Source organism: Microchirus variegatus (assembly GCF_963457635.1).
Source record: "Microchirus variegatus genome assembly, chromosome: 9".
Taxonomy (NCBI): Eukaryota; Metazoa; Chordata; class Actinopteri; order Pleuronectiformes; family Soleidae; genus Microchirus; species Microchirus variegatus.
Window position 1 is genome coordinate 27,080,770 of NC_139810.1, and position 13,390 is coordinate 27,094,159.

The 13,390-nt window shown below is 39.1% G+C and overlaps 1 protein-coding gene across 1 annotated transcript in view; it reads right to left on the reverse strand.

Annotated features, from left to right (window-relative positions):
* Positions 1-13,390, reverse strand: part of scube3 (signal peptide, CUB domain, EGF-like 3) — a gene marked incomplete at both ends in the record, with an annotated part of 106,997 nt that overhangs the window by 16,409 nt on the left and 77,198 nt on the right. The window contains 3 exons of the mRNA XM_083895117.1: positions 3,152-3,268; positions 3,393-3,515; positions 9,497-9,613. Of these exons, the coding sequence (XP_083751243.1) occupies positions 3,152-3,268; positions 3,393-3,515; positions 9,497-9,613 (357 nt within the window). The remainder of the gene's footprint in view (positions 1-3,151; positions 3,269-3,392; positions 3,516-9,496; positions 9,614-13,390) is intronic.

A 13,390-nucleotide genomic window follows, 5' to 3' on the forward strand; every position in this document is an offset into this window, starting at 1 on the left:
TTTTGGACGACATAGTATAGTGTGTCGTTTTTGTCAAATTTTGGACCAATTCTTTTTTTTCCAAAAATGGTCACATTATGGACGACATAGTATAGTAGGACGTACTACATAGTATAGTATGACGTTTTTGACAAGTTTTGGACCAGAAAAAAGTTTTTCAAAAAAATGGTCAGATTTCGGACGACATAGTATAGTATGTCGTTTTTGTCAAATTTTGGACCAAATTTTTTTTTCCAAAAATTGTCACATTATGGATGACATAGTATAGAAGGACATACTACATAGTATAGTATGATGTTTTTGTCATGTTTTGGACCAAAAAACGTTTTTCAAAAAAATGGTCTGATTTTGGACGACATAGTATAGTATGTCGTTTTTGTCAAATTTTGGATGAATTTTTTTATTCCAAAAATGGTCACATTATGGACGACATAGTATAGTAGGACTTACTACATAGCATAGTATGACGTTTTTGTCATGTTTTGGACCAAAAAACGTTTTTCAAAAAAATTGTCAGATTTTGGATGACATAGTATAGTATGTCGTTTTTGTCAAATTTTGGACCAATTCTTTTTTTTCCAAAAATGGTCACATTATGGACTACATATTATAGTAGGACATACTACATAGTATAGTATGACGTTTTTGTCATGTTTTGGACCAAAAAACGTTTTTCAAAAAAATGGTCAGATTTTGGACGACATAGTATAGTATGTCGTTTATGTCAAATTTTGGACCAAATTTTTTTTTCCAAAAATTGTCACATTATGGACTACATAGTATAGTAGGACGTACTACATAGTATAGTATGACGTTTTTGTCATGTTTTGGACCAAAAAACGTTTTTCAAAAAATGGTCTGATTTTGGACGACATAGTATAGTATGTCGTTTTTGTCAAATTTTGGACAAATTTTTTTATTCCAAAAATGGTCACATTATGGACGACATAGTATAGTAGGACGTACTACATAGTATAGTATGACGTTTTTGTCATGTTTTGGACCAAAAAACGTTTTTCAAAAAAATTGTCAGATTTTGGACGACATAGTATAGTGTGTCGTTTTTGTCAAATTTTGGACCAATTCTTTTTTTTCCAAAAATGGTCACATTATGGACGACATAGTATAGTAGGACGTACTACATAGTATAGTATGACGTTTTTGACAAGTTTTGGACCAAAAAACGTTTTTCAAAAAAATTGTCAGATTTTGGATGACATAGTATAGTATGTCGTTTTTGTCAAATTTTGGATGAATTTTTTTATTCCAAAAATGGTCACATTATGGACGACATAGTATAGTAGGACTTACTACATAGCATAGTATGACGTTTTTGTCATGTTTTGGACCAAAAAACGTTTTTCAAAAAAATTGTCAGATTTTGGATGACATAGTATAGTATGTCGTTTTTGTCAAATTTTGGACCAATTCTTTTTTTTCCAAAAATGGTCACATTATGGACTACATATTATAGTAGGACATACTACATAGTATAGTATGACGTTTTTGTCATGTTTTGGACCAAAAAACGTTTTTCAAAAAAATGGTCAGATTTTGGACGACATAGTATAGTATGTCGTTTTTGTCAAATTTTGGACCAATTTCTTTTTTCCAAAAATGGTCACATTATGGATGACATAGTATAGAAGGACATACTACATAGTATAGTATGATGTTTTTGTCAAGTTTTGGACCAAAAAAAAGTTTTTCAAAAAAATGGTCAGATTTTGGACGACAAAGTATAGTATGTCGTTTTTGTCAAATTTTGGACCAACATTTTTTTTTCAAAAAAATTGTCAGATATCAGACAGAATAGTGTAGTATGAGATTAAGTTCGACGAAATGGCTGCTAAAGCATTGTGTTTAGCTCAGATGGTAGAGCACCCAACCTACCCTGTGTTGAAGCTAAACTCTTTGCCATAAACAAACCTGGTTCAAAGCCCACACCAAGCCTTTTTTCCTGCATGTTGTTCCCCACCTTTCTGCCTCCTGTCTCTCTCCCCTATACAATCAGTTAAAAAGGCAAAAACGCCCCAAAAAAATCTATTGCCCAATTTTGGACGACATAGTACAGTATGACATTTTGGTCACATTTTGGACCAAAATATTATTTTCAAAAAAATGGTCAGATTTTGCACGAAATAGTGTAGTATGACATTGAGGTCGACAACATAGTATAGTATGACGTTTTGGTCAAATTTTGGGCAAAAAAAAAAAAATTAAAAAAATCAGATATTGGACAACATAGTATAGTATGATGTTTTAGTCACATTTTGGGCAAAAAAAAAAACGCAAAAAAGAATTTCCGATTTTGGACGACATAGTATAGTATGACGTTTTTGTCAGATTTTGGACAAACATTTAAAAAAAAAAAAAAAAGGGTCAGATTTTGGACGAAATAGTACTACATTGAGGCCGACAACATAGTATAGTATGACGTTTTGCTAACATTTTGGAATAAAACTTTTTTTTTTTTAATTTTCCGATTTTGGACAACATAGTATAGTATGACGTTTAAAACGTTGTCAAATTTTTTACCAAAATGTATTTATTTTTTAAAATGGTGAGATTTTGGACAACATAGTATGGTATGATGTTTTGGTCGACGACACAGTATAATACGACATTTTTGTCAAATTCTGGACCAAAAATGTTTGTTCAAAAAAATTTATTTGAAAAACATTTGGAACACATACTAAAAAATGTGTCCAAGTTTGGACAAATTATTTATTTTTCAATTTAACTTTTTGTCAGATTTTGGAAGACATACAATTTTGGAAAAATAATTTTTGACTTATTTTGTAAAATTTTGGACGACATATTTAACTATGACTTTTTTGTCAAATTTTGGACAATTTTTCTGTTGTTGATTTTTTCGTCAAATTTTGGACAACATACTAAAGGATGACTTTTTGACAAATGACACTTAAATATGCTGCAGAAGCTACAGAAGATACTTCATAGCATACTTTATAATCTTTGGGTTTTGGGGAAAGTTGCACGTCTTTTCAAGTCAAAAGGCTCAAGTCCAAGTGAAGTCACAAGTCACTGATGTTAAAGTCCAAGTCGAGTTGCAAGTCTCTTTACATTTTGTCAAATCGAGTCGAAAGTCATTGAATTCAGGAATCGAGTCCGCACCTCTGTGACATACCTGCCGAGTAGTGAGCTTTAGACGCACAGGTGAGAGAGCAGCTCTCTTTCTTGCCCGTCTTGCTGCAGGTGAGAGTGGCTTTTGGTGCCGCCAGTCCAGGAGGACATTTCACAAGCTCTGAGAGAAAAACATACAAAGGAAGCTGAGAGACACACACACAGTATATATATATATCACAAAGGTGACGAATGATGATTGTGATGAAGTGTATGAGCCACATGGGGGCAGTGCTGCTACATACCAGTGCAGTCTTTCCTGTTCCAGTGCAGTTTGTACCCTGGTGGACAGGTACACTCGTAGCTCCCCAGAGAGTTGATGCAGCCATATTTACACCCTCCACGGTTTATACTGCATTCATCAATATCTATGGACAGATAAGTTTTCAAATCAAAAAATACTGAGGAAGAATGCGACCAGTCCAAAACAATCTGGAGTCAATTTTGTAGGATAAAATTAAATGACATGAAAATGGACTTGTTTAGGAAGAGTGCAGCTGTAAACAAGGAGTTCCTGTGAGGTCACTTCAGCTCTTCCTGTCAGAGAGTCACATTTGGAGAGGATTAATGTGTTTGCGTGTAAACAGAAGTGATTCCGTGTTTTGATGTCGCCACATTCAGTTTCATGGCTCTGCTCTTCAGCGGGGGAAACACTTGCGGTGAGCAATAAATTATAATCACCTTTTCAAACACATGCTGAGCTCAAACCACTAAAAAACATCCAGGAACCAGATGCAGGGTGGCTGCCATTGATGCCAGACAGAAAAATTTAGTGAGCGGATCTGAGGATTGCGCCGGGCTGCAGACAAGCGGTGGAGACGCGGGGAAACGAGACGAGATAATGGCAGTGATAGATGATCTGGTCTGCTGATATGAAATTCTCTTCCTTGTCTCATTCAATTATTCACCCTGGATAAAAAACAGTCTGAACACCTCGCGCTCCCAGAAGAAGATGATGACTTAATCAGTAGTGTTCCACCAGCCGGAGCTGCATGCGAGAGATGCGCTGCTTATCCCCTGCATCAAAGCACACAATTTAAAGGACAAAGAAGTCTAATGAATGTCTGATGGAAGCTGCTCTCCTCTGCCAACAACAACTGCTGTTTTGACTTCTCTGTTCCTCCCTTTCTCGTAACTAAGTGGATGTATTCATTTCTGACCTTTCTCCAGCTTTCTTTTCTCTGCACACTCTCACAGCACAGAGCCAAGACAAAAAGCCAAGAAAATAATAATAATAAAAAATAATAATAATGTGATATAACATAAAACACAACATTTGCATTGTGTTATGGAGAGGACTGTGGTGAGTTAGGGTAACTAATCACCAACTCCCTGTCCTACCATCATCATAATGCGTTTTAAAATGGGGAAAATCTTCTCTTAAGCAAATCTGGGCTGTTAAAAATCACAATTAATTATGATATAAATGTGACATATTAAGGAATAACATGTGTCACCAGAGAGCGAGGAATCACGTTAATACTGAAATACTGATAACGATGGTGCAGCTTTTACATTCACAAATAAAACAATTCATTTACAGTCTGCAAACTATTTGTTTGTGGTTTACTTTGGTGTTTTTCTCTGCTGCACCACCTTCCGCCACCCCTCCAATAACAGCACATAGCACGTCGATACACAGGATGCCAGCAGAGCGCTGCAGACGGCCTGAGAATTATTGAACCTCCGCAGTGGAGGTGCTTTAAAATACAGACGGCTGAAAGTGGAGAGGAAGTTGACGAAAGACCGTGGCAAACATGCCCCCGTGTGGATAATCTTCCCTCAGACAGTGAAGCATTGGGATCCTCAGACCAAGGTTTGCTATCAAGCCTCTTTCTCCTTCTCCCTCATACACTTTCTAGGTGGATATTTGAAGAATAGAATGCTTTTACAGTCCGTGTATTGTCGCCTTGTCCTCTCCTCTCATCAGGTGATCATTCTCAACTGTTTCTCCACAGCAGCCACACTTTCTATTTCTGCCTGTTGCTGAAAATGAAGTAGGTAAAAGATTTATAAAAAAATAGATGGAGCAACAGTTATTTTTATGCATGTATCTGTGCAGGAACACATTTATATAATGCCATATATAAATATATCATTTCTGTGTTTCTAACTGTTTTCAAGGACATTTTTTTTACATATATCACCTTTAACAATTGCTAAGATATGAAAATCAACTCTTTTGTGCGAATATTTCAGTCTCTAAATGACTTGCAAAGTAGCCTATTTAGTTGCAACTGCTTTACCTCTATTTTCTTACCAGATAAGCAAAAAAAAAAATGTGTGGATTGTTTTGCTCGCTGAGAGAGAGAGAGAGAGAGAGAATGGCCGACTATACTCTCGCCTTGGGAGGAATGTTGACAGGCCTCAGCACATTGCTCGACAGCAGGTCAGTGACCTAATTGGGTTTGTTTAGGGTAAGTCTTATTGTTTAACACGGCGCAAAGCTCTCTGACTTGTTTGACAGCTATATTTCGGCCGATAAACCACACAGGGAATAGGATTACCTTGGTTATGGCCAAGGAATGAAGAGAGTACACGTTGGCATGCCATAAATCTCATCCCCGGGATCTCTCAGTGGTATGGAGTCATTTAGGCCTGCCGTGTTCTCTCCTCGCAGCAGCTCAGTGTGGCCCGATCACAGACCATCAAGTGAGTAAAAGCCTCACAAATCCAATTGTGCTGCTCCTGATCCCTTAACTGACAACCTATATAGCTGCCTACTGTAGAATAGATCCCATGGACCTGAAACCTTTTATCAGATTGTGACAGACAGGGGGAAACCTTTGGGGCGGTGTAATTAACTGCACGGTTGTGCCATAGACCGTAAAAAAATGGACAAAATTAAGTCCCAATTTGACGCCTCTTGGACAATACGAGCTCGTGACTGCTTTTTCATCCATTTCCCTCCTAATGGGACCATAATTGACATAACTGACATGACATCACGTTCTATTGAAGAAGATACGAAACGAGCGATTGAGACCGTTTAAAAAAAAATTCAGCCGTGTTATAAATCAAGCGAGAAGTAGGCTGATTTTCCCGTATAGATTTCCATTCAGACGGAGTTCCCCGGTGACTGAACTGCTGAATCAATCCATCACACTTGGGCTTTATTCTTTAAACCAGAAGTCGATGTCCAGTTTTACATAGATTGTCTAAGGTTTGTTCAAACCTCATGATCCTTTACCGCTGATATTTCACTTTACTTTCACTTTGGTCTAGTCACTCCTGACCAGTAGACTTGTGTAACTACAGATAAAGAATATATATATATATATATATATATATGTACACATTTTTTAGAGCAGATATTTCTTTAAATGAAATAGTAGGTAGATCACGCTAAATCAGGGCTCTCAAACTCAAATGACCAGGGGGCCAATGCGCATCTACTGTGGTCAAGAGGGGGTCGGCCTAGAGAACAAAAACTGTTCACAATATCGCATCATGATATCACACGTATACTTACTAATACTTTTCATGATGCAAAATGAACGTATTAATATCAAAAACACACATTTATTTTAAATTACATCAATAATAGTGTGGACAACTGTGATTAAAATTCGTACCAGGAGCCGTTTCGGGGCCACTGCCATTCGTAGCTCAGGCCCTAACAAGCGTATTTATATATGTAACTGAATGCTGTAAATGATACATTTAATAATGGGATAATTATGACCAAATGTCTTATTACTACTGTTATAAAAACATCGCTAGAAAACATACATTATATTCTATCACCTCAGCTACACACTGTGTTTAAAAGACGCTGAGGTCGGGGGCCATGTTTTAATTATAACAAGATATTAAGTGGGGGGCCGCATGTAATCGATTGGGGGGCCTGTGCCTGTAGAGGATTTTTTTTTCTTTGCTGAAAATGTATTTATTAAATAAATAAAAAAATAACTAAAAAAAAGCTGCATACATATTTTGTGTTCCAGTAAAGTGAAATAGAAAAAAATGATCCTCTATTGTCGCTATAGCATTTCTAAAACAACTAATCTAATGGTGGCCTAAGACTTCTGCACAGTACTGTATATATATATATATATATATATATATATATATGTACATAAGCTATGTATTTTCAGATTTTAAGGGCCTATGCTTTCTCTCTCTCTCTCTCTCTCTCTCTCTCTCTCGGTCTCTCCCTCTCCTTTTCACTCTGTCTCCGTCTCTGCCACAACTACTGTGAGACCCTGAGGCGCTGGAGTCAGCAGCAGATTCTAACTGGCGATACACACTCCATCAAAGCGGCCGCCACAACATCCTGATGTGCTCTGGCGGGCCTCATTCTGCTGCCTGCCAGGCAGATCTGACGCGCCCCCCCACACACACACACCTCCTCCTGACACCAAAGGCCATTCTTGCTCTTTGTTCCACGCCAGAGTACGGCATACCTACTCTCGTTTGATGGACGTGGCCATACTCTGCCTGGAAGGACCCTAGTTATATGCTTTCGCACGTTTTAGTCCATTAACTACGGCACAAATTGTCTACACTTTACATTACTGCCAAGTGTAGCGTACGTTGTTAGATTGATTTCCTGCCTTCCGGGCAGCCACCTGTTTCTGCACATTTCAGTCCGTTTGAAAATCAACTTTGCAGAGACTTACAACTGGTTTGAAACAGGGAATCCATCAGAGTGAATTTTTTTTAGCTACATTTATTTTTTTTATTCAAGAATACAGATGCACACAGTGGCTGCCCTGCGCTGATGTGTTATAAGGACTGTGACAGTTGTGATTAATCACAACTGAGCCGCTGAAAGTTTAACGTGGTTATTTTTAGTCGATTGCTGTTGAGCTTCAAATACCGAGATTAAAATATCTTACGTCGTTGCTTAATTGTCATTAATATGAAGAACAATAACGATATTAATCACCACTGAAAAAGACTTGACAACACAAGTCACATCCTCATTGTGTCCACATTGACACAGTGCTTTTTTTCTCTCCGACATCATTCACACAGTTCTCTGGAGGGTTCAGAGACTTGCTCAAGGACTCTTAGTCATGCAGAGCACAGGTGCTGGGTATCAAATCACTACCTAATCCATTTTCATGTGGCTCTAGCTCCTTCAGCTAAGATAAAAACGGTAATAATAATAAAATGATCAAGAAAATAGTTGATAGAAAACCTGTCAAGAGACGGTTGAACCAGTTTTCGTGGTGAGAGGTACTATGTAAACACCTCACAGGGGTGGATTCAGTGATATGTCGTCGTCCTTTCTCGTGCAATACAAGAATCGACGCACCAGGGAAAATATCGCTATTCTAATTAACAAATGAAGGCTCTCTAATGAATGAGGGAGACTTGGCTGAAGAAGAGGGAGTTTCACAGAGGGATAATGACGGCGATATCTACATTAAGAGATGCCCCATCCACGTACAATACATAGACTTAGTGCACTGTATGTTCTTTATGTTGTAAATAAATAGAGAAATCGTGCAAACCATGTCACAGACGTTTTTGTCTGTGACCAGGGGTCTGCAACCTTTAGAATAAAAAGAGCCATTTTTGTCCCCCCTCCACCCAAATAAAATTAATCGAGAGCCGCAAAAAAACCTATTTGATCCTTAAAATTAAGATAAAATCATATTTTTTTAAACACATATATACTATATTTTAAAGTTGGTCGCAAGTTGATACGCAACTGCTAAAGTGTATAAAAACGACTTTGAAATTCAATTTTATGTAAGTTTATGTCTGAGAAAATCTGCATGGATCTAGAAGTACATGGATCTAAAGATGGACAGGACACCAAATATTAACTTCTTCATGCACACATTACTTGAATTGCTTTTGGGGGAGGTTTTTCAATTGGATGTGACGGACAAAATATCAAAAACACTTTTATTTATGCCTTTAACTTGACAAAAAATGTGAAAAACACGGAAAGTTTTTACTACAAAGCGAGAAGGAGCCACATGAGGCTCTAGAGCCGCAGGTTGCGGAACCCCGAGTTAGACAGATATCATGATGTATCATCTTGCAATACATTGATTATCACAGAATCGCTGTATCATGAGGTAACCCTGTGACTCACACCCCTAATATCTAATATACTAAGTTAGTTTCACTGCATGAAAAATGATGGGTTTTTCAACCTGTGCAAACTTTTTGTCCAAACTATTCTATAGCTCATCACTTCAACTTCGGCACTCATTTAAATGTTTTTATTCCGGGCCAAAAGCAGAGGGCTGACAGACCGAGCTTAGAGAATCACATCCACACGCCGGTATATGAAAGCTGTCAGAAGAAATAGAAATTGAAAAGAACATCAAGAGAAAGAGAGAAAGAGGCTTAGGGGAAGAAAAAAAAAAAAAGACATGCTGCTCACCTCCGCAGTGTGCCAGGCCGTACAGGACGTAGCCTTTATGACAAAGGCACTGAAAACTGCCGGCAGAGTTGATGCAGAAGTGGTCACAGGCGCGATCGAAAGAGCATTCGTCGATGTCTGTACGGATAAAAAAAGACGAGCTGTTAGAAAAACCTCTCAATCAGTCCAACAAATAACATTCAATTTTCAACTCGGATTATCCCATCCTATCACAAGGTGTTTACAGGGAGGCGCTTTTTTTTTATTATTGTATTCATGTTTTGTCATTTCACGAGGATGTCACATCACAAAACCCTTAAAAGAAAAAAAACAGACATCTCCTGCTTGGTATAGTTTTTGACCCCCCTGCCTTCACGCAGTCTCCCATTCGGGTGCTGTGAAATGAAATTCTCAAAGTATGTTTGCAATAACAAGCGGCCGCAGCGGGAGTCAAAGGAAAAGTGGCCACTTCACTTTGATAATAGGGAGCTGAAGGGACACAGAAACTGTCAATCACTTTCCCATTTCACCACTTAATCATGACATAACTAACCCTGGATTGTTTGAAAACCTACTGACATTTCACTTTTTATTCCCCCCCCCCACCACCCAGGTCAAATAAACATCATGTAATGACAATAAACAATAATCATCGTAGTATTTAAGTTAATCAAAGTCAGAGCTTCCAACCGAACACTTTGTTCATTTATTTCCTTTGCTCTTTGTGTTCAAAAACTCTCTCACAGTCAGAAACTGTTTCTCTTTCCTCTTGACCCGGCAAAGGTTTAGTTCGTATACAGGAAAAAGATGAGAATAGATAAGAAAAAAAAAACACTTTAACACTCATAAAAACCAGGATTTGTAACTTTTGCTTTGTAATAAAGTGGCACCTGATTGTGATGCACGTCAACTCCTGTCGTGAAGCCTCGAGATCTGCAAACTCCTACTGGGTGAAACCACAGGTCTCTATATTTGCTTTGAACGTGTGATTGTTTTAAAGTATCTGTTTTTAAGTGCCCTGAGGAAACAATAACAGATCTAGACCAAGTGGCAACCGGTCATGTCCTCAAGAGGATGTTATGTAATCATAGGTTCAGAGGTGTCACCTGCAAAAGTCCTATATGACGATACCAGCTGTCAATCACACGGTTTTCCACTCCTGTGTGCATCTATTTTGCTCTAAATGAGAACATAATTCAAAATCAACATCGTGTTCTATTGAAGAAAAGCTGAAAGTCGCAAATTCAGGAAAAAGTTATTTGTGCAACCAGTGGAGTCACCCCCTGGTGGCTATTCAATATATGTTTTATTTCCTAGTTGGAATCAGGATGAAAGCAGAAAACTTTTTTTTTTTTTTTTTAAACAATCTATGATCTGAATAAGTTATTCCAAATGTCCAAACAGATTGATATATTAAGGATATGGATGACATTTGGTTTCATTATGATCAAAGTGTCCTTTAATGTCAGCAAACATTTGTTTCAAGCCCAGGCAGCACATGATGTGAGAAAGTCATGGATGTGCTGCAACTTTGCAGGATGTTTAATTGGCTTATTTAAAAAGAAAAAGAGATAAAAAAAAAAAAGGTTCCCAGGGTTTTCCCACAAATATCATGCATTTCATCCTTTCATACCAACACAGTTGAACCTCCTCTGGATGACGAGGCAGCGCCAGCCGCCATCAAACCAATGACACAGGCGTTTCACAGCAATTACAGGCGTTTCAGTTAAATAATGGTTTACTTTGAAAAAAAAGAAGAGAAGACTACCTGAATCTGATTAAAGTCTGCACCAATCTCCCACACTTTTCTGATCACAAACCAAAAAGGTTTCACATATTCACATCACGTCTAATCCCTCAGAGGCAGCACAGCTGAACTCCGCACACACCGGTAAAGACGGTCATTGAGGTGAACACTTGGCAAAGCAACAAAAAAAGACGGGGGGGAAAAAAAGTGCCAAGATTAAAAGCTTATTAAGCGATCGGATTACGAAAGAGCACAAAAGATTTGGAGGAGGTCCAGTGAAGTTGATGTTTAAAAGCTCCCCAAAAAAAAAAGAGAATGTTTATACATCATATGCATAAACTGATTCCCACTTACAAGAAATAAATCATAGTTAAGGTTGAACATCTAACACATGAAACAATCTTTTCAAAAAATTTCCCAACTCGGTGCACCACAGGTTCAATATAGATCAAAGAGACCAGAAACAAAAATAAAAGCACAACTTCACTATTTGTTTCCACTGTTGGCCTCAGGAGATTCATAACAGCAGTAGTAGATGAGAACAGCATGAGTTGGCACAAGCTATAAGAGGCATTGCAAAAGTGATTGTTTTGGGCATATTAAGTACATAAAGCATGCTCAGTGCACTTTTGAGCGAAGAGTCTGAAACCCTCTGGCAATTAGGCGTGGTGACTGAGATTACCCTCAAAAATGTTGCACTAAGTGACGCCAGAAGTCGATCTGAAACTTATCATTATATCGTTTTTCGGGCTCTGTTGTGCAGAATAGAGACGTGTGAAGACCTTTGAGGGCCTACAACCCTTATTTACCGAGCGGCTCAGGTGAAGAATGCGGCGAAACGCGTCACAAAGGGCCGACGTCGGCGCACAGTCGCGTTGTCGCCCCGATGCCGCCTGAAGACTGAGAGAGAGACTACGAGATGAAGTTCTCCGTCAATTATCTCTCGCCCTTTGTTCTCTCTTAGGTCATCGCTTTTAATCTCCACCCACGCTCGCAATAATAAAGTTATAGGGAGGCGTAACGGGATTGGCTGAAACTCAGGAAAGGTCACTGCTGTTTATACAGAGCAGATAACGCCTTTATCGTAGATGTTCCCTCTGGAGAAAACACGATGTCTGATGAACAATCTCCCTAAGTGCCCTCATGTGGATTAGGAGTGACAAGGAGATGAGAAGGAGACTTTGAAGGGTGTTGAGGGTGCAGGAATGCCGACAGGGGCTCGGCAGACGTGTCCCATCCTGACTTCTGGGCCATGGTCCACTGACAGCAGGGAAACACCATGACTGTTTAAACCGAGATAAACCCAGAGTGCAGTTTACACACCGCAGCGCCGTGTGGAGACAGGAGCAGTCGGCGATTTCAGAGTCGTGACATATCACCCGACGCGCCAGTGTCTATTAACAAAACAGCACAGTCAGGATGGTTATGGGATTACCGCACTTGGTCTTGTTAATCTGCCTGTTCTGGATTTCGAAGTAAAGCCCAATTTATACTCCTGCGTAAAGTGCTCTGCGTAGGTTACGCAGAGACTGTGCGTCGTGTCCGACTGTACGAAATATTTTTTAAGTGTCCGTCACTCCGTCAAGGGACAACGGAGACGGCAAGAGCTGCGATTGGTCCTCAGGACAGGCCGAGCTAAGCTGCTCTGTGCCGGCTCACAGTGAGCACCCGAGCGTCCGCAGAGGCGGAGCTGATCCCCGCCGAGAACGCTGCTGCCAAACTATAAATACGTCATATCTTAACACACACAGCACATATTTAGACTCTAAATGGCCAATTTCTCGCCTCAAATTATCTTAAAACTGCGTTCCGTCACACAGAAAAGTGAGAAACGGCCACTGTTTCAACAACGACAGTCTTTCTCTCTCTTTCTTTCTCAGACGCCATTGCTCACTGTAGCCAGAAGCACAACAACCTTGCGCAGCGACCCCTACTGATCGGGCGGGAAATTGCAGCGCGTATCCGTCACCACAACGCAGAAGTATAAAGGCTCGAGGCGTCTCCGTGGTGACGCAGACGGATAATGCATTACGCAGTCGGAGAAGTATAATGTGGCCTTAAGACGCACATTTAGATTCATTCATTCAGAGATTTACACATTTTCATCATCCAGATGAAGCTCCTAATCCAATAACTTTTGTTTTCTTAGTTTCATGTGTAAATTCGTT